This window comes from Saccopteryx bilineata, chromosome 6 (assembly GCF_036850765.1).
Source record: "Saccopteryx bilineata isolate mSacBil1 chromosome 6, mSacBil1_pri_phased_curated, whole genome shotgun sequence".
Classification (NCBI taxonomy): Eukaryota; Metazoa; Chordata; class Mammalia; order Chiroptera; family Emballonuridae; genus Saccopteryx; species Saccopteryx bilineata.
The window spans coordinates 23443075-23464575 of NC_089495.1; the positions used below are offsets into that span (position 1 = coordinate 23443075).

General features: G+C 44.1%; 1 protein-coding gene across 1 annotated transcript in view; it reads right to left on the reverse strand.

Moving 5' to 3' along the window:
• GSR (glutathione-disulfide reductase) overlaps positions 1-21501 on the reverse strand; it is a 44217-nt gene that overhangs the window by 13663 nt on the left and 9053 nt on the right. Inside the window, exons 2-7 of the mRNA XM_066236186.1 lie at positions 13111-13137; positions 10032-10120; positions 8217-8286; positions 6147-6294; positions 5755-5809; positions 4089-4188 (exon numbers count right to left, since the gene is read on the reverse strand). Coding sequence (XP_066092283.1) covers positions 4089-4188; positions 5755-5809; positions 6147-6294; positions 8217-8286; positions 10032-10120; positions 13111-13137 — 489 coding nt within the window. The remainder of the gene's footprint in view (positions 1-4088; positions 4189-5754; positions 5810-6146; positions 6295-8216; positions 8287-10031; positions 10121-13110; positions 13138-21501) is intronic.

Here is a 21501-nt window from a genome sequence, read left to right on the forward strand (position 1 = left end):
AAAGTTCCTGACAAAGTTGAAAACATTGTCTCTTTTCTTGAATACTAGCTCTTGTTCTAGAGAACATCTGTCTGTCTACCCATCTATCCACTTACCCTCAGCTCCTTCTAATCATCTTATGGCATTATCCCCCCCTTTTTTTTTTTCAGATGAGGAAGCTGAGGCTCCAAGAAATGGAGACTTAGAAAGTTCTAGAGCCAGGTTTGAAATTGAGCTCAGCCTGCTTTTCCAGATCAAGTTCTCTCATTACATTTTGCACTTCCTTCTTCCACGCCATAATCCTGGAGGCCATTTAAAGGCACTGGATCCACTAAGAACTGACCACTGTGTGCCTATCAGGGCAGAAAATTTCTGCTCCATTATCCCTGACAGGACTATAGCCCCTGGGAAGGGGCAAAGGACATTGGAGAACAAAGGTATAGAAAGACATACTCTTGCCACTTGTCACATCAGTTTATAGTGTCACTAAATGGGGAATAAACAAATAGGACCTCTTCAAATTCTCAGAATCAAGGCTTGTTAATCTCCCCTCCATATTTATGGAAACACATAATTTCTTTTTTTTAATTAAGTGAGAAGCAGGAGACAGGGAGGCAGACAGACTCCCACATGCACCCCAACCCAGATCCACCCTGCAAGCCCCCTATAGGGAAATGCTCTGCCCATCTGGGGTTGGTGCTCCGTTGCTTGGAAACCAAGCTATTTCAGCACCTGAGGCAAGGCCATGGAGCCATCCTCAGCACCCGGGGTTAAACTGAACCATTCAAGATATGGTTGCAAGAGGGGAGGAGAGAGAGGGAAAGGGGAGAGAGAGGGAAAGAGAGCAAGAGGGAGAAAGGGGGGAGGGGGGAGAAGCAGATGGTCGCTTTTCCTGTGTGCTCTGACCAGGAATCGAACCCGGGACTTCCACACACTGGGCTGACACTCTATCGCTGAGCCAACCAGCCAAGGCCACGTAATTTTTTTCTTAATTGAGTTCAAGATACCAAGTAGAGGTGGGAAGTTCAGGTCAATTGGTAAGTTATATTTTCCAAGGCACTTACATATTCTTTAACATTGGTGTTGTAACAATATTCTCATTTCACCTTTTTCGCAGCAAACATTCACTTAGTCTTTGTCAGAATGCTATAATTATTTTAAATTAGTAGACACGCAATGAGTGTCTACTTTGTGAAATTTACACTGAAAAATGCTGGGAGGACATAAATATGCATATGGACACCTCTGTTCCCTTTCCAGGGTAGGAGAAAGACATGTAACCCTTGCAAGCTAAACTGAGGTCAACATCGTAAATCAACTGGTCATTCTATCAATAAATATATATTAAGCTGTACTATGTGGAAGACATAAAGTATTGGAATAAAAGACGGAATAATAATTAACTTAAAAAATGTGTAGGAAAGGTGGTTTATAAGAGACAGAAATTATACAGAAGAGAACAGGGAAGGTTCCATGGAGAATGTAGCATTTGCACCAAGATCTGGATGGTTTGGGAAAGGAAAGCACCTTGAATAGAAGAGTCCATACAACTCTAAGGAGATGGGACCCGGTGACAGGTGGGGAATAGCAAGTAGGCCAGTTTGAATGGAAGAAATCTGAAGAAATGAAGTGGGGCTAGAGAGGGTTCAACTCCTTCTGGACAACAGAGGCCATGTCTGATGAGACTGCTTTTATGAGGGCTCAGTATATACTTTTTTTTTTTTTTTTTTTTCTGAAGCTGGAAACAGGGAGAGACAGTCAGACAGACTCCCGCATGCGCCCGACCGGGATCCACCCGGCACACCCACCAGGGACGATGCTCTGCCCACCAGGGGGCGACACTCTGCCCATCCTGGACGTCGCCATGTTGCGACCAGAGCCACTCTAGCGCCTGAGGCAGAGGCCACAGAGCCATCCCCAGCGCCCGGGCCATCTTTGCTCCAATGGAGCCTTGGCTGCGGGAGAGGAAGAAAGAGACAGAGAGGAAAGCACGGCGGAGGGGTGGAGAAGCAAATGGGTGCTTCTCCTGTGTGCCCTGGCCGGGAATCAAACCCGGGTCCTCCGCACGCTAGGCCGACGCTCTACCGCTGAGCCAACCGGCCAGGGCAAGGGCTCAGTATATACTTAGAGTGATGCTCACACCTCAAAAATCACAAGAGTAGAGCAATATGCCAGGAAATATATTTATGGAGAACTTGGTGATGATAATGGTGGTGATAATGACCCTGGGGATAGAATGATCAGGGTGATGGAAGAGGAAGAGGAAGAGGAAGAAGAAGATACTCAGTGCAAAAGGCAGACTTTGGAAAGAAAGTGAAAAAAACCATAGTTTTTCCCACACATTATAGGTGAAAGTCCATCCTAATTCTTTTTAAGGTATGCAGCCTCAAAGATGGTAATAGTCACAAGGAGATCATGGAATTGATAATGCAGATTTAACAGTCAGCTGAACTAATTAAAGAAGGCAATGACTCTAATGAGATCTAATCATCAAGCCTCTTTCAAACAAAAGACGACACAATTGAAGACAAGTAAAACTAGTAACAACCTAAGATATATAATTAACCTCTGGAACCCAGTGTTACTGGATAGATTAACGGATAGTATTAAGTACAGTGGTAAGATCTGACAGGCATTTGGTACTAACATGAATAAGCAATGATTTTACTATCTAAAATCCCCAGAAATAAGTATCATTATCATTTGGTAATTTTTACTTAAGATGTTAAATAGCTATTCTTTGCTTGCCTTTATGAAGTTCCATGAATATGAGAATCATACAACTTTGAGTTAATTAGGAGCCATGTGAATTCTATAGTATAATATCTCTGATATACGAAATGGAATTAACAAAGCCTCTTATGGGCTTAAAAGAAGGTTCAAGCAGTTGATCTAGGAGCTTTGTTTACTTTTTTTGTGTGTGTGGTAAAAAAACGCATACCATTCAATTTACCAGCTTAAGCATTTCTAAGTGAACAGTTTCAGAATGCTAAGTATATTCCCAATGCTGTAGCCATGACACAACTCCCCCTTTCCTCCTCTGCCCCAGCAACCACCACTCTGCTGTTTCTCTGAGTCTGACTACCCTAGCTAACTCATGTAAGTGAAATAATACATGTCTTTTTTGCACTTATTTCACTTAGCATTCAGCATGTCCTCAAGGTTCATCCACGTTGTAACGTGTCAAAATGCCGTTCCTGTATAAGGCTGATAATACTCCACTGTCTGCATATACCACTTTCGTGTCTATCCACTCCTTCATCAGTGAGCACGCGGGCTGTTTCTACCTCTTGGCTACTGTGACTAATGCTACCATGAACACTGGTGTGCAAATCTTTTCGATACATTTCCCTTTAGGGCAAAGAACTTAGTTGACTGTTAATAATTTAATACTACTTAAGCATACGAAATTGAATTTCAGAGTAATAAATTAAACTGAGACTCTGTTCAATGTAGTTAATACTTATATTTAAGCCTGTGTGTCCCCTTATTATCGCATCTGATTCCATCTAGTATTTCATGATGAAAATAGTTGCTGTTTGATGAAATCAAAATCATTATTATCAACCAGCAGCTGGCAGCTGGGAAGGGCATATGGCCCAATTCAAATAGCGTCTATGCAGCCCCACGTGGAACAAAGCAATTGACTTCCACAGACTTTGCACCTTGCTGGTGAATGACAACACAAGAGAAAATTCTCACTGTAGATTTTTTTAAAAGATTAACAGCATCGCCTGACCAGGCGGTGGCGCAGTGGATAGAGCATCGGACTGGGATGCAGAGGACCCAGGTTCGAGACCCCGAGGTCGCCAGCTTGAGGGCGGGCTCATCTGGTTTGAGCAAAAGCTCACCAGCTTGGACTCAAGGTCGCTGGCTCCAGCAAGGGGTTACTCGGTCTGCTGAAGGCCCACAGTCAAGGCACATATGAGAAAGCAATCAATGAACAACTAAGGTGTTGCAACACGCAATGAAAAACTAATGATTGATGCTTCTCATCTCTCTCCGTTCCTGTCTGTCTGTCCCTGTCTATCCCTCTCTCTGATTCACTCTCTTTGTAAAAAAAAAAAAGATTAACAGCAAGGAAAGAGAAGGTAAAAGGATAGAATTACCTTATCATGTCGTATCAGGAGTGATGTCCTAGACCCCAGAGCAGAGAGGATCCCAGCTATCTCCACGGCAATGTACCCAGCACCAACAATGACGCTGCGGCTAACGGGAAAGCAGGGGTTAATATCGTGACGTACACCTGTTCTGGAATAATGTCAGATTTACAGAACAGCTGAGGGGCTAGTACAGAGGTGTCTTGTACACCTCTGCTCAGTTTTTCTGAAGGTTAGCATCTTACATAACCATGGCACAACTGTCAAAATTAAATTGACACTGGTCCAACTGGAATTAATTCACTTGGATTCCTTTATTGCTAGCAACGCAAATCTAAGACATTATTTTTAAAATATTTAATGGACAGATGTCTATATAATAAAACGTCTTTGAAGGCGGGTCCAGATTGAATTATATCATCTAAGCAAGACAAGACATGACAACACATGTCATACATCCAACTCTAAAACCAAAGAGTACAGGGTGGATCACGAGGGAAGAAAGGCTGTTCCCTAACACGTTTCCGTGCCCTGCAGGCAGCAAATCGAAAAAGACTACTTGCTTTTCTCAGACTCAAAAGGTTGCCCGGTTAGCCTATCTTAACAGGACATTTCCACTGCAGCAACGAGCTGCAAAGGTCCTGTATTAACTGTGGCTCCAGGTGAATTAAGGTAAAGGTGTGGGCATAAAAATGTTCTATTTTGAGAGTATGTTTATGAACGCTGGGGACAGTGAAACCAAGCAAGGGCTTAGGATAGAAGAAGCAACAGGAGAGCCTGGGTGGGCTGCTCTGGCTCCCTGGAGGGTCGGAGAAAAGGGGGCTTGGAGACAGGTTCGGGGGGTCAGCCCGGACGAGCTGTCACTGCCCCTGCTCCCCTGGCTGCAAGTCTCATGGGGACACTGAGAGTTTACGAGATACACGCCTGAGGGGCAAAAACGGTGTGGGCACAGCGGCATGCATTATTAGCTATCCTCCATGAGGGCCTTTATAAAAGCATAGGATTAAGATCTCAAATTGGGTTGGCAGCGCCCGCTAAGGCAGCGGCAGAGTTGAGCAATACTGACTCCCCAGTGTTACTGAGGAGAGCAAGTCCTGGGCTACACAGAGTCCCTGCTCCAGGGCCTGGGTATCGTGTCTTTTCCTGAGAGAAGGGAAGATCCGTCTAACCTAGAAAGCCTGCAACTGGCGGCAGCTTCAAATTAGAGAAACGATCTTCCTCATTCTCTTATTCTCTCTGTGTATCTAAGCCCACAACAGAAGTTTACTAAGGTTATTTGGGCAAACACACACAAAGAACAATTTCAGAAAATCTGAAATTTTGTGAGACTGACAGAGCCTTGAAAGTCAGAATCCAATTATTTGAGATACATCACCAGTCAATGCTGTTTCAAGTTAAAGACAGAAGATAGTTTCCTATCTATTCTTCAAAACCATCCTGTGTTTGATTGTGGTTCTAAAATTTCTGCAATGGCCTCTGACCAAAGGCAGGAAAGATCTGAGCCACTTAATGAGGGTCCGAGTGAATGAGATGCCCAAGGTCATAAGAAGACAAGAGGCAGGCAGGCAGAATTCAGGAAATGCCTTCATTTAATGGCCCGAGCGGAGGGGGAGAAACGTCAGCAGGAGAGGCTGAGGGAGAGTGGATGCCGAGGCCAGGAAGGACACCAGCTTACCTCGGCAGTTCTTCCAGCTGAAAAAATCCATCACTGGTTATTCCTAGCTGGGCACCTGTAGGAAAATGTAATTTAGATCACACAGACCGAGCTTTCTCTTAGAAAATAATCATTTTATGCAAGACCCAACACTTCCTCAGCCATTAGACTCTCTGGGTGACCAGTTTTTTTAAGTCCTCCCTTAGGAAGCTGCCAACCGAGTCTTCCCTGAGTCAATATTTTTTATTTCCTCTCTAGAAATAAGAGCAGTGATGACTAAATAATTATCAGGTCTCTCCGTGGAACTAAAATGTTCTCAGCTTTCGAGAGCAGACTCTTCGCAGGCTCTGCTTCGGCCTCCAATAACCTCCCGCTGGCTGTTAGGAACAAGCAGCAGCCTTCGGAAGACTCACCCGGGATCTGGCTGTCCTGCGGGAATGAGGGCACGCCGCCTGTTGCGATCAGGATGTGAGGAGCAGTGTACTTTTGCCCATTGACCTCCACTGTGGGCCTGGGATCGCCCGTGAACGCTGCGTGGCCTGGTATGATGTCTATATGGGCCTGGAGAAGGAACCATGCCTGCCATGAGCCTGTTCTTAGATAAATCAAAAACATCCGCTGCAACTTGTCAGAGCTTATGTCTCTACTCGGGATTTCAATTTTGGGTTTGCTGAGGCCCAGACAACTCTCAATGCTCAAGTTTCTACAGGACTTCTGTGATTTGATACTTAGGTAGGGATTACCATTCGATGCTGAAGTGCACAAATAAGAAACAATGGTGCTATTTTGGCTCAAAACCCGGAGACCAAAAAAATATATGCAAGTCACCCTCAGAAGGAAAAAGATTCTATCTCGGTCCCCAAGAGCTGAAGGAGAACATCTTCCTCACTTGCTGTGAAAACACTAAAGAATGACGTCTGGAAGGGCGGAGGGCTGAGAAAGACAACAGGATGAAAGCCAAGGGCGTAGAGGCAGAAGACACTCTGGCCAAGGCAGGGAATGCAGTGCTTCTGCTGTCCTAAACAGAAAGGGCAGAATACCACCAAATTACGTATCGGGGAAGTTTCTATGCTAGAGGCGTGGAGAACCCAGACTCCCGTTCAGTTCACTCTTACTGTGCCAGGGCCTCCATCTGGGGAGCCTCAATCTGGAGACGAGATTGCCAGCGAGCTCAGGCCAGCTATGAGACATGGATTCGCACGCAATCTGGGCAGTTTACAGGGGTAATGGAGCGTGCAAGCAGGATCACGGAAGAGAACGCTTCAACATTTTAGAACACGCTCGGCTCTGGAGTGAGTTACTGGCTCTTTTCCAATCACTCCTCCAGGCCCACTCCAGAATGAGTTACTCTTTTTTTTTTTTTTTTTTATTTAATTCTAAATTTTTACAATCCAAATTCTGCCAAATTTATTTTTTTTTTTTCTTTCATTTTTTCTGAAGCTGGAAACAGGGAGAGACAGTCAGACAGACTCCTGCATGCGCCCGACCGGGATCCACCCGGCACGCCCACCAGGGGCGGTGCTCTGCCCCCCAGGGGGCGATGCTCTGCCCATCCTGGGCATCGCCATATTGCGAGCAGAGCCACTCTAGCGCCTGAGGCAGAGGCCACAGAGCCATCCCCAGCGCCCGGGCCATCTTTGCTCCAATGGAGTCTCGGCTGCGGGAGGGGAAGAGAGAGACAGAGAGGAAAGCGCTGCGGAGGGGTGGAGAAGCAAATGGGCGCTTCTCCTATGTGCCCTGGCCGGGAATCGAACCCGGGTCCTCCGCAAGCTAGGCCGACGCTCTACCGCTGAGCCAACCGGCCAGGGCCCAGAGTGAGTTACTCTTTTCCAATCACTCCTCCAGGCCCGCTCTGGAGTGAGTTACTGGCTCTTTTCCAATCACTCCTCCAGGCCCGCTCTGGAGTGAGTTACTGGCTCTTTTCCAATCACTCCTCCAGGCCCGCTCTGGAGTGAGTTACTGGCTCTTTTCCAATCACTCCTCCAGGCCCACTCTGGAGTGAGTTACTGGCTCTTTTCCAATCACTCCTCCAGGCCCACTCTGCATGTGCTCTGCTTAACCAGGCTGAATCAAGACCAACGCCTAAAGTCATAAGCCTCCTGAAAAACCTTCTTTCAGCAGGTATTAACTTCCTAGAGGTTGCTACACAAAAAGATGTAAGAGTCAAGTGGCAATAATACAGATAATAGTTTAATTCATTCACTGGCATAATCGGTCTCTTACGTGCTTGACTTCTGGAATGAAGTGGGGGCCAGACCTACTCAAGGCTCAGCCACCAGGTGAGACCAGGCACACACTGCCCACTCTGCAGAAAAGAAACCCACCTACAGAGTCAGAGACTTTTCTCTGACAGGTCAACCTCAGAATCATTAATCATAAAAGAAGTAACAGAAACAATAAGAGACGCTTACGGCCAGACCCACTGTTGGCATGCGCCAGCAGGGCACGGCAACTTCTCTAAGGTCAAAACCCAGCACACTCACCTTGGTTAGGTTATTTTGATAGATGGTGTTCAGGCGGCTCACATAGGCATCCCGCTTTTCCTTTATAACCCTGCAGTGAAACCTGAGTCAGTACTGAGAAAGAGGATTCTCCCCTTTCAGTTAGTCGCTAGGGCATCTATCCCTAAACAGAGGATCACAGACTGTCAGCACAAACACCATGAGTCAGCGTCTTAAAGACAGCCAGGCACCCCTCCCCGTGTGCACTTGTTTTCCCATAGGCGGAGCACCCCGATTCTAGTCTTAGAGAATATTCAGTTGGGATCTACGGTATGTAAATTAAGTTTTCCTTTGCAGAGAAGACAAAGAGCTGCGTTGGCACAATGCCTAATACGGTAGCATTAAGAGCTTATTGGAACTACTCAATTGCATCTAAGAGAATAAGTAAGCTGCAAAGTACATTTGCCACTCAATGTTTGTTGAATAAATGAATGAATCTGTGTCTGATCGGCGGTGGCACAGTGGATAGTGTTGCCCTGGGATGCTGAGGACCCAGGTTGCCGGCTTGAGCGTGGGATCATAGACATGACCCCAGGGTCACTGGCTGGAAGCCCAAAGTCATTGGCTTGAAGCCCAAGGTCACTGGCTTGAGCAAGGGGTCCTTGGCTTGGTTGGAGCGCTCCAGTCAAGGCACATATGAGAAAGCAATCAATGAACAACTAAAAGTAACGCAACTACGAGTTCATGCTTATCTCTCCCCCTTCCTGTCTGTCTGTCTCTCTCTTTTACCATAAATAAATAAATTTGCTAAACATTTTTAAAAATTCAATGGCTTCAAAAAGTTAATGGCAGCTCCTTAAAAAAAATTAAACACAAAACTGCCACATGACCCAGCAATCCCACTTGCAGGTATGGACCCAAAATGACTGAAAGCATGAACTTGTGGACCAGTGTTTATCACATGATTATTCACAATAAACAAAAGGTGGAAGAAAACCAAAAGTCCATTGAAAAATGAACAGAGAAACAAAATATGGTCTGCAAATATAAAAGAATATCATTCAGGGGGGAAAAAAAAAGAAAAAGAGTATCATTCAGCCTTTAAAAGGACTGAGGTTCTGACCCATGGCACCAGGACGAACTCTGAAAACATTGTGCTAAGGGAAGTAAGCCAGGCACAAAAGGCCAAATATTGTAGAAAGTACCTAGATCAGGCAATTTCAGAGAGACGGAAAGTAGATTAGAGATGCCAGGGCCCGGAAGGAGGGGAGATCACTGAACAACATTATTTCTGCCCGGTGGTGGAAAGGTTCTAGAAATGGATAGGGTAAAGGTTGCCCAACACTCTGAAGAGACTTAAGGTCACTGAAACAATTTAAAATTAATAAATAACTTAAAAATGGATGGAATTTTATGTTGTGTGATTATATATGTACAAACTGAATGTATACAATGTGGTGAATTTAGAGGTAAGTATACAACTGTGAAACCATCACTGTAATCAAGGCCATGGGCCTATCCATTACCACAAAAAGTTTGTTATATATGTATTACCTCAATACAACCCCCTTATGAAACACTGAATTATGAAAGGAAAATGTTTATAGTTGTGCCCAGCCTGTGGTGGCACAGGGGATAGAGCGACGACCTAGAATGCTAAGGTCACTGGTTTGAGACCCTAAGATTGCCCAGTCAAGGCACATACAACAAGCAAGCAATGAACAACTAAAGGGAGGCAACTATACTTTGATATGTCTCACTTGCCCCATCCTCTCTCGGTAAAATCAATAAATAAAGTCTATTAAAAATATATGTATTTCTATTTGTAAAAAGAACCCTCTGAGAATCAACACTTACCGCCAATTGAATTTACTATCACAAGTTTGAAAGCCATAATCGACATGATCGTGCATGAATTCAGAGTGGACAGCTGTGTTCCACATTACCTGTAAAAAAAAATTACCCGGAAGAGCAGTATGTGAACCCAGAGGGAAAACAGAAATCGTAAATGAAAGGTAACTATGTAATAGCAGGTACTAATCCTGGCCTTTAAATTAAAAACAAAACCGAACATTTTAAAAGAGGAAGTTCAGAAATATGACCAGACAGATTTTACAAGGAGGCTTCTGAAACGTTGGGAAGAATTACTTCTACAATTAAATTTCCTAGTCTATGAACTCTGTAACAGCAGAACAGTATAAGACCTCTAGTCCTCCTATTGACATTTCTTTAAGCCCTGACATTTGTGATGAGTTCCAGGAAATGAGATCACATCTGTAAGTTTACAGTACAATGATTTAGAAGAAAGCTATAGGTAAAGTTGAGGATTTAAAACTGTTAAGAGAATGAATTCCTATTGTGTATTCATGAACCAGCCCTCAAAAGAGGGTATGTAATCAGACACCTGGATCTCAGGTTCAGTGCATCTTCTGTGGAATGCAGCCTGTGGTCTGCAAAAGCTTTCCAATGCCAACTGATCACCGTGATAACTGAATTCGAACTGGCATCCCGAATTCTAGGTGACAGCCAAACTACCATTTCTTGGTCAGACAAGTCCTAGCTCTACTTTTGACAAGTCTTAGATTCCTTCTTTGCACCTTGCTCCCTTTATGCCTAAAGTTGACTATATTGATGGCTCTGCTGGATTCTGTTTCTTTTACTGAAGCAAAATGCATGTAATATAGAATGAACCATTCTCTCCGCTAGATTCTTTATCTTAAGCAATGCATACGGAAGACTTATCAATACTACAAATAGTTATTTTAGGAAACACCTCTATTCCTCATATTAGCCTGAAGTGACATATTTACTTCCAATCTGTAGTACGTACAATGCTTTCGCATCTAACCCTCTAGAGAGGTGCCTCTCGAACTGCACTGGCTTTCGGGCTGAGCCCGAATCCAAGAAGCAGTTCCTCCCACCCTTGTGTAGGGCAGTGGCTCTAGGCTCCAGTCTGGCCTAGAAAACAAGAGGTAATTACCAACTGATCTTCAAGAATTGAAAAGCATTTTTAAATCCACAGAGCCCTACAAAAATATAAGGTAAATGCTTAGTACATGTGAATAGAAGGGTAAGTGAAATATTCAAATTCAATTCACTATGCAGTATCAGTCCAGGCGGTATTTTAAAGTAATGAGGTAGCATCAATCAATAGCAGATTTACTACCATAATTGGTTTAAACTACATAAAAACCAAATTATAACTAATTTACATAATCCATATAGCCATAATTGCATGATTCTAATGTAGAACAAATTCTAAAATTTAGGACAAAAGGAAAGAAAAGAAAACGAGGGAAAATGTCCCACAGGAAAAAAAAATTTCCCTAACAGAAAAGTAAAAAAAAAAAGAAAAGAAAATCTACCGATACCAGGAAATAAGATTCCAGAAACTGTCAAGTATTAAACTCAGGCATGTGTCACTGATGAGATCAGGCTATTTGCTTGTACTGTATACAAAACACTGTCAAGTTAAAGTGTAATCTCACCAACAAAAGGCTGTAAATTTAGGATTATAACATGTTTTGAAAGTAAATTCAAATGAGGAGTAAAATTATTTGCAAGTACAGGCAAGCGGCAGCTTTGGAAATAAGAGCTGCCATTTCTTCCTCTTTGTCACAGGTCAGGATGAGTTCATTCAATGTGACCTGACCCGACTACAGCTATTAGGACTAACAATCACTACAGTGGTAAAGACACCCCACGAGGCTACAGAATTGGAGGGAAATACTTAAGAAAATGTCATTCAAGAATCTGGTTTGCCACTTGGGGGTCTCCCTAATGAGAAAAACTATCCTGTCCTAATTACTAGGCCCAGAAATAATCTTACTCTTAACTAATAAGTCAACATATCGTTTCATAAGATACCCAAAGTCACATGATGCATGATTTTAACATGGACAATGTATAGAGAAATCGATTTCTGAGTTTAAAAACAAAAACTCCCATCAACAAAATGAACAAACAAAAAACCTATGACAATCTTGACATGTCTTTCCCGGAGAAAAACAGTTCAGTCTCCCTAGGAAAAACTGATTCAGGGATGTACAGGAGCAGGGGAAAGACCAGATGGCTGGAGCCAACATCCCACCCTCTGCCCATCACCCTAGGATTCCAGGTAAACTAGAGCCAGGTGTGGGAGGAGCATCCATCCATCCGCCACCATCACCCGCTCGGTCTTGGTCATATTAGCATTTGGGCTGAGAGTTGGATATAAACTTTTTATTTCCTGGATGGATCTCCCTAATGATAAAAAGTTATCTGGTCCTTTTCTTCTATGCCATGACTAGAGATGTTCTGCTGGTCCTTGACCATGGGTCTGAGACCAGACACTGTGTTCCATTCCTGGTGACCTCCCCCCTTATGCTTGCACAGGAACTTTTTCCACTTTGTCACCACGTGGTAAAAACTTGCCGCATGGCACAGGTCCAGGATGAATTTATTTTGCACACATGATGCACTTAGTGTCTAGGAGCTCATTATTTCTGCGGCTACCTTCCCAGGAGCACCTCCCTTCCCCAGGTACCCCTGCAGGGACAGCTCAGTCCTGGCAAAGAGAACCTAACGCAATCTGAATCCACAGTGCTGGGTGAGGACATCCGGCCCAGGGCTCCAGAGCCGTCCTGTGCCCGTGAGGCCGGGGTTACTGTTGACTATACACGTAGGATTACCAGAAGGGAAAGACGGAGAGAAACCAGGCTCTTTCAGATATCCTCACACTCTAAGCCACTCTCAGAAACTGCCTGTCTCCAGCCTTCTTAATAGGCGGTATTAAAAAAACAAAAACAAAAAACTAACCTATTGTTTAACCCCTTTTTAATCACTTATTTTTTGCATAAAGAATTTTAAGTGAAACATTTGGAAACAACCTTATTCTAATCATGATTTACCAAACATATAAAAGTAATGTGGAAGGAATAAGAAATAAAAATTCTACCTTTTTGGGTACACATCCGACATTCACCTAGGAAAAAAAATAAAAATAAAAAACATTTAATAACGTTAGACTCAAACCATCAAACAGACCTGCAAGAAATGAACCCCAAGCATCCACCAAGAAAAGAGACTTCCTTGAGTTTTAAGTCACAATCTACAGTTATTTTCTTTTTTCTTGTATAGACTTGGAGAACATACGAACATTATTTCTCTTCTGCAATGAGGCAGAGAATTTTACTCATCAGCATTTTCTCAAGAAAAGCAGGAGGCAGGGAGGGTTGTGCACAGCTGGTCCGGGGCCGGAGCTGGCAGAAGCCTGAGCTGGCACAGACCCCAGCGGGAAGCCATCGGAGGGAAACAGCAGCTGAGTAAGAACAACTGACCCCTCTGAGCAGTTGTCCTCCAGGATGTCTAGGACCCTTCAGGATACTATGGAGTATCCTGGGTAAAAACCCAGAATATCCCCTCTGAGAAAACCTCTATCAGAAATCTACATTATTCTTCAGGACCAAAGGACAATGATGAATTAAGCAGTCAGATTCATCTGTTCTATGAAATCTTATAAACAGACTTACTAGAAATAGATTACAAATTTGACTCTCTGTTTTCTAGAAGCCCATAGACAAAGGAAAGAACAAATACTTGTGAATTTTCATGTAAAAACTAGTTAAGAAAATAATTACTCATGCCCATTAGACTAGGGAGAAATTCCTCCCAATGGCCCTTGTAAACAAGCTGTGATATGTTTATATGCAAACTTTTGTTTACACCGGTTTATTTCATTTTTGTTTTTTAATTTTATTTATTCATTTTAGAGAGGAGAGAGAGAGACAGAGAGAGAAGGTGGGGAGGAGCTGGAAGCATCAACTCCCATATGTGCCTTGACCAGGCAAGCCCAGGGTTTTGAACTGGCAACCTCAGCATTTCCAGGTCGACACTTTATCTACTGCGCCACCACAGGTCAGGCCCTGTTTATTTCATTTTGTTCACATTCTAAAATTAATAACTTTTAAAACCTGGGGTAAGAAAAAGATTGATTGAAACTGCCTAGCGATCCATTTTCCCAAGGTTCCTTGCAAGGGCACTTGACGCAAAGTTCCAACAAGCCAGTGGCTGCGGACGCTGCACTTCCGTCTTCAGCTTCACGACGTTTCCATTGGCCAAAGTGTGAAGAGTTCAAAAAACAAGAGCACGGCAGATCCACCAGAAACGGATATCTGATTTCCATGACAAACATGGTAATTCTGTATTAGCTGGTGGAGCCACTGTGTTCTTCCATGGACAGACATATAGACATAAACAGCAACACAAACTGGAATAGAATGGAACCTGTCCCCTGTTGGCAGAGTCACCCCAAAGGAATGGAGAGATCAGTAATCATCCCAGCTGGTGGAATAATGAATTCTCTTAAACCAACTTATAGGGCCCTGGCCGGTTGGCTCAGCGGTAGAGCGTCGGCCTAGCGTGCGGAGGACCCGGGTTCGATTCACGGCCAGGGCACATAGGAGAAGCGCCCATTTGCTTCTCCACCCCTCCGCCGCGCCTTCCTCTCTGTCTCTCTCTTCCCCTCCCGCAGCCAGGGCTCCATTGGAGCAAAGATGGCCCGGGCGCTGGGGATGGCTCTGTGGCCTCTGCCCCAGGCGCTAGAGTGGCTCTGGTCGCAACATGGCGACGCCCAGGATGGGCAGAGCATCGCCCCCTGGTGGGCAGAGCGTCGCCCCCTGGTGGGCGTGCCGGGTGGATCCCGGTCGGGCGCATGCGGGAGTCTGTCTGACTGTCTCTCCCTGTTTCCAGCTTCAGAAAAATGCAAAAAAACAAAACAAACAAACCAACTTATAACTGATGTCAAGTGAAAGCACTGTGTACCCATTAAAATATGGCATGACTGACTTTGGCCCTGGCCGGTTAGCTCAGTGGTAGAGCATTGACCTGGCGTGCAGAAGTCCCGGGTTCGATTCCGGCCAGGGCACACAAGAGAAGCGCCCATTTGCTTTTCTGCCCCTCCCCCTCTCCTTCCTCTCTGTCTCTCTCTTCCCCTCCCGCAGCCAAGGATCCATTGGAGCAAAGATGGCCCGGGCGCTAGGGATGGCTCCTTGGCCTCTGCCCCAGGCGCTAGAATGGCTCTGGTCGCAACAGAGCCACGCCCCAGAGGGGCAGAGCATCACCCCCTGGTGGGCAGAGCGTCACTCCCTGGTGGGCGAGCCGGGTGGATCCCGGTCGGGCGCATGCGGGAGTCTGTCTGACTGTCTCTCCCCGTTTCCAGCTTCAGAAAAATACCAAATAAATAAATAAATAAATAAATAAATAAATAAATAAATAAAATATGGCATGACTGAATAAAGTACATTGGAAACTTTAAAAAAAAACTGCCTTAAGGGTGAAGAAATTCAGACTTGATTGAATGGGTAACCACTCAGTGTACCCTAGAAGAGGAGCTGGTTGTAGAAGGAAAACTCAATCGACTCCACCTTTCTAAAAATTTAATTATTTGGGGTAACACTGGTTAATAAGGTTATATAGGTTTCAAGTGTACAATTCTATAATACATCATCGGTATATGCATTGTGTGTTCACCACCCAAACTCAAATCATCTTCCGTCACAGATATTTGACCCCCATAACGACCTCCCCTCCTTAATAACCTGCCTCCCCTCTGGCAACCGCCATCTGTTGTCTGTATCTGAGTTTTTGTTTGTCTTGTTTATTTATTTGCTGTTTTCAGTGTCACATCCCATGTATGAGTGAAATCATATGGTTCTTGGCTTTTTTCCATCTGACTTATTTCTCTTAGCATGATATTCTCCAGATCCATCCCTGTTTTTGCAAATGGCACTATTTCATCTTTTCTTATGCCTGAGCAGTATTCCATGTAACTATGGGCCACATCTTCTTTAATCCTCTATCAAAGGGTATTTGGTTGTTTCCACATCCTGGCCTCTGCTATGAACATAGGGGTACTATGCTATGAATATATTTATTTTTTAAATTATTTATTTATTTATTCATTTTAGAGAGGAGAGAGAAAGGGAGAGAGAGACAGAGAGAGAAGGTAGGGAGGAGCTGGAAGCATCAACTCCCATATGTGCCTTGACCAGGCAAGCCCAGGGTTTTGAACCAGCGACCTCAGCATTTCCAGGTCGACACTTTATCCACTGCGCCACCATAGGTCAGGCTGAATATATTTGTTAAGAAATGTATTTGGCCTGACCAGGCAGTGGCGCAGTGGATACAGCATCGAACTGGGATGCAGAGAACCCAGGTTCATGACCCCGAGGTCACCAGCTTGAGCGCGGGCTCATCTGGCTTGAGCATAAAGCTCACCAGCTTGGACCCAAGGTTGCTGGCTCGAGCAAGGGGGTCACTCGGTCTGCTGAAGGCCTGTGGGCAAGGCACATATGAGAAAGCAATCAATGAACAACTAAGGTGTCACAACGAGCAACTGATGAGTGATGCTTCTCATCTCTCTCTGTTCCTGTCTGTCTGTCCCTATCTATCCCTCTCTCTGACTCTCTCTGTCCCTGAAAAAAAAAAAAAAAAAAGAAAGAAAGAAATGTATTTGGCCCTGGCCAGTTGGCTCAGTGGTAGAGCATTGGCCCAGTGTGGATGTCCCAAGTTCGATTCCCATCAAAGCACACAGGAGAAGCACCCATCTGCTTGTCTACCCCTCCCCCTCTTGCTTCTCTCTCTTTCTCTCTTCCCCTCCTGAAGCCATGGCTTAACTGGAGCAAGTTGGCCCTGGGCACTGAGGATGGCTCAATGGCCTCCGCCTCGGGTGCTAAAAAGAGCTCAGTTGCTGAGCAATGAAACAACGCCCCAGATGGGCAGAGCAGCACCCTCTAGTGGGCTTGCCAGGTGGATCCTGGTTGGGGAGCATGCAGGAGTCTATCTCTGTCTCTCCTCCTCTCACTGAACTAAAAAAAAAAAATGTTTTCAAAATTTCGCAAAAGAGGGGTTGGTGGGTCATATGGTAACGCTATTCTTAATTTTTTGAGGAACCACCTTACAGTTTTCCATAGTGGTTGTGCTAGTTTACATTCCCATCAGCAGTGAATGAGGACAGTCTCTTCACACAACCCCTCCAGTTCCTGCTATAACTTGTCTTGTTGATGATAGCCATTCTAACAAAGAGGTGGTATGTCACTGTACTTTTGATTTCCATTTCCCTAATAGCTAGTAAAATTGAGCATCTTTTCATATATCTATTGACCATTTGTATGTCTTCTTGGGAGAAGTGTCTGTTTAGGACCTCTATCTGTTTTTTAATTGGATGGTTGGTTTTTTTTGTTGTTGAGCTGTATGAGTTCTTTTTTTTTTTTAATTTTATTTATTCATTTTCAGAGAGGAGAGAGAGAGGGAGAGAGAGAAACAGAGAGAGAGAAGGGGGGGAGGAGCTGGAAGCATCAACTCCCATATGTGCCTTGACCAGGCAAGCCCAGGGTTTTGAACCGGCGACCTCAGCATTTCTAGGTCGATGCTTTATACACTGCGCCACCACAGGTCAGGCTGTATGAGTTCTTTATGATTTAGGCTATTAATCCCTTTTTGGAGGTTTTGTTTGCCACTATCTTTTTCTGTTCGGTTGGTTATCTTTCTGTTGATGATTTCTTTTGCTGTGCAAATGCTTTTTAGTTTGATATAGTCCCATTCATTTATTATTTTTGCTTCCCTTGCCTTTGAGGTCAAATTCATAAAATCCTCTCTTAGACCAAGGTCTACAAGTTTAATACCTATGTTTTTTTCTTATGTAATTTCATTTCAGGTCATATATTTAGGTCTTTGATCCATTTTGAATTAATTTTTGTGTATGGTGATAGTCTAGTTTTATTCTTTTGAATGTGGCTTTCTAATTTTCCAAGCACTACTTAATAAAGAAACTTTCTTTTCTCTATTGTGTGTTTTTGCCAAAAAATTATTTGCCCATATATATGTGGGTTTATTTGGAAGCTCTCAATTTTGTTCCATTGCTCTGTGTGTGTGTTTTTCTGCCAATGCTGTGCTTTTTTGATTATAGTTGCTTTGTGGTATAATTTGAAGTTGGGGAGTGTGATACCTCCAGCTTTGTTCTATTTCCTCAGCATTGCTTTGGAAGAGACAGAGACAGAGAGAAGGGAGAAGGAGAAGGGTGGAGAAGCAGATGGGCATTTCTCCTGTGTGCCCTGACCAAGAATCGAACCCAGGACATCCACACACCGGCTGACACTCTACCACTGAGCCAACCTGCCAGGGCAAGCCTATTTTTATAGAAGAATATTTTCTGAGTGTCCTACACTGAAACTTCATATGTACTTGCCAAGGGACTAGACCAGGGGTCCCCAAACTGCGGCCCCCTGAGGCCACTTATCCCCTATGCTATGACTATATTTATATTTATATTTATATTTATTAAGAAATGTATTTGGCCTGACCAGGCAGTGGCGCAGTGGATAGAGCGTTGGACTGGGATGCAGAGGACCCCATCTGGATGCACTTCTGGAAGGGGCACCTCTTTCATTGGTGGTCAGTGAGAGGAGCACATTGACCATCTCATTAGCCAAAAGCAGGCCCATAGTTCCCATTGAAATACTGGTCAGTTTGTTGATTTAAATTTACTTGTTCTTTTTTAAACATTGTATTTGTTCCCATTTTGTTTTTTACTTTGAACTGGCCCCCTGTGTAAAAAGTTTGGGGACCCCTGGACTAGATTAAAAGGAACTTGTCCAAATCCCATTAAGACCATACATGTTTGAAAAAGCAAAGTTTTATTGAATAGTAATTTCCTATTCCTCTAAAATTCTATTTGCTAATAGCACATCTCCTGCAATTTCATTATAATCCTATTATTTGCTATTATTCTGCATTCAGGACTTAAAAGGAGTTATGTTCCTATAGAGTTCTCAAGTTACCAGTTATTTTGGGGGTTTTTTTCCTTTAGAAAGAATTAGGTCATAACTGTCTAGTTGTCGACTTCAAATTTTTATATAGATTATGCAACAATAAGTAAGGATTCAAAAGGCAATAGAAGCAAGAACTCATAGGAATGAGAGAACGTTAAAAGCCTAATGCAGCCTGACCTGTGGTGGCGCAGTGGATAAAGCGTCCACCTGGAAATGCTGAGGTCACCGGTCTGAAACCCTGGGCTTGCCTGGTCAAGGCACATATGGGAGTTGATGCTTCCTGCTCCTCCCCCCCTTCTCTCTCTGTCTCTCTCTCCTCTCTAAAAAAAATGAATAATAAAAAAAAGAAAGCCTAATGCAATAGGCCCTGGCAGGTTGGCTCAGTGGTAGAGTGTCGGCCTGGCATGCAGGAGTCCCAGGTTCGATTCCCGGCCAGGGCACACAGGAGAAGCACCCATCTGCTTCTCCACCCTTCCCCCTCTCCTTCCTCTCTCTCTCTCTCTCTTCCCCTCCCGCAGCCAAGGATCCATTGGAGCAAAGTTTGCCCGGGCGCTGAGGATGGCTCCATGGCCTCTGCCTCAGGCGCTAGAGTGGCTCTGGTCGCAACAGAGCGACACCCCAGATGGGCAGAGCATCGCCCCCTGGTGGACGTGCCAGGTGGATCCCGGTCAGGCACATGTGGGAGTCTGACTGCCTCCCCGTTTCTAACTTCAGAAAGAAAAAAAAAGCCTAATGCAATAAAGGAACAAACACCTAAGCAGCATTACAAGCACAATCTCTGAAAAGTATGATATTTTATGTTTGCTTAGCATTTAGAATTTTGTGGCTTTCTACCTAGACTGCCCTCCTGAGTATGCCCAGAACATTTATTTCTCAACCCCCAAGTGTTTAACGAGGTCATGGGGACACATGGACTGAGGCCATCATAAGGTAGGAAGAGAGCAGGTGTTCCAGGGCTGGCAGAACAGAGAAAGGCAGCGGAAGACTCCCTGTGGGACGAGTAACGCCAGCCCTGCCTGGGATGATTGGATCGTCAGACCCGCTTTCTCCAGGTCGTTTGGCAAAGCGCTTCTCATCCACACCGTTACACCCTGCAGTCTGCAGCTTAAGTTCAATGAAAGGCTTCATTTAGGGCAGACTCCCAAAGCAATTTCTCCAAAAGTAGAAATGATGTTAATATATAAATATTAAATAAATATGCTCACATTGTCCTCCACTCAACCTTCTCCGACTTCCCGGAAACCTTTAAAAGCAGTTCAAATTGTCATAGGCACTAAATGTTCTGAATCACTCTCACATTATCATTAACTTATTCATGTACATTTGAAACTATTTGAAAGTTATTAAGGCAATTTTTAAAATAAGTTTGGAATATGCTTCCTTTAAGGGTCAAGATAGACCGACTTTCACTGGTGCCAGGAGTATGACTAAACTTTGGTTTATTTTTTAGAAGTTTCTGCCTTTATGGCTTCTAAAGTTTTTTATTTTGTTGATTTTTAGAGAAAGAAGAGAGAGACAGGAATATCGATCTGTTCCTGTATGTGCCAGACCAAGGATCCGACCTGCAGCCTCCGCCCTTAGGAACGACACTCCAACCAACTGAGCTCTCCGGCCAGGGCTTCAAACCTTCTTATTTCATGGCACACATATATTAATTACCAAAACGTTCTGTAGCACACCAAAAAATATATTTTTTTGCCAATCTGACAAAAAAAGGCGTAATAGTTTAAATGTTTATTTGTTGATTTTAGAGGAAAGGATAGAGACAGGAACATCCATCTGCTCCTGTACGTGCTCTGACCAGAAATCCAACGGCAACCTCTGTGCTTTAGGACGATGCCCTACCCAGTTCAGCTATCTGGCCAGGGCTAAAAGGTATACCGTAATTTTGATTCATTCATACCAGATAACTATTATTGTGTTGGCTGTTGTCATTTTTTTATTTGATAATTTAAGGGAAAAGAGGTCAGTGTCCCTAACTAGTCAGATATTGCATGTTTTAAAAATTCTTGTGGAGGTTCATACCCGAGTCACGGCACACACACACACGCAAAAAAAAATTCTTTCGGCACACTTGCATGCCTGCAGCCACATACGGGTTGAACATCGTTGGCCTAGACGAATACCAATAATCTACTGAGCAGCCTGTTTCTCTGGCTTCTTCCAAAACCCCCACCTCTCCTGCTGACCTCTCTAGCACAGTGGTGCCATGCAGGACTGTTGTGGACCATAAATGGCAAAAAGCCATTGTAGACTGGAGGTTTAGCAAAAGGCTAAGTTCTCCCCCCTTCACCTCCATATTGGCTATGATGCTGAGTATTTGCACCCACTTCACTTGCTTCCTTAAGTTGCTGGAAGCAATTTACATGCCCTTCCTCTTACTCTTTGTTTGTTTAGATGTTGGCTGATTTCACTTATGCATGGTGGGGGGATTCTTGTTTATGCCTTGGATTAGTTCCTGTTTTAGCCTGGATGTGTAACTTTGTAAGAAGGACTTTCTTGATTTGCATATGGCTATA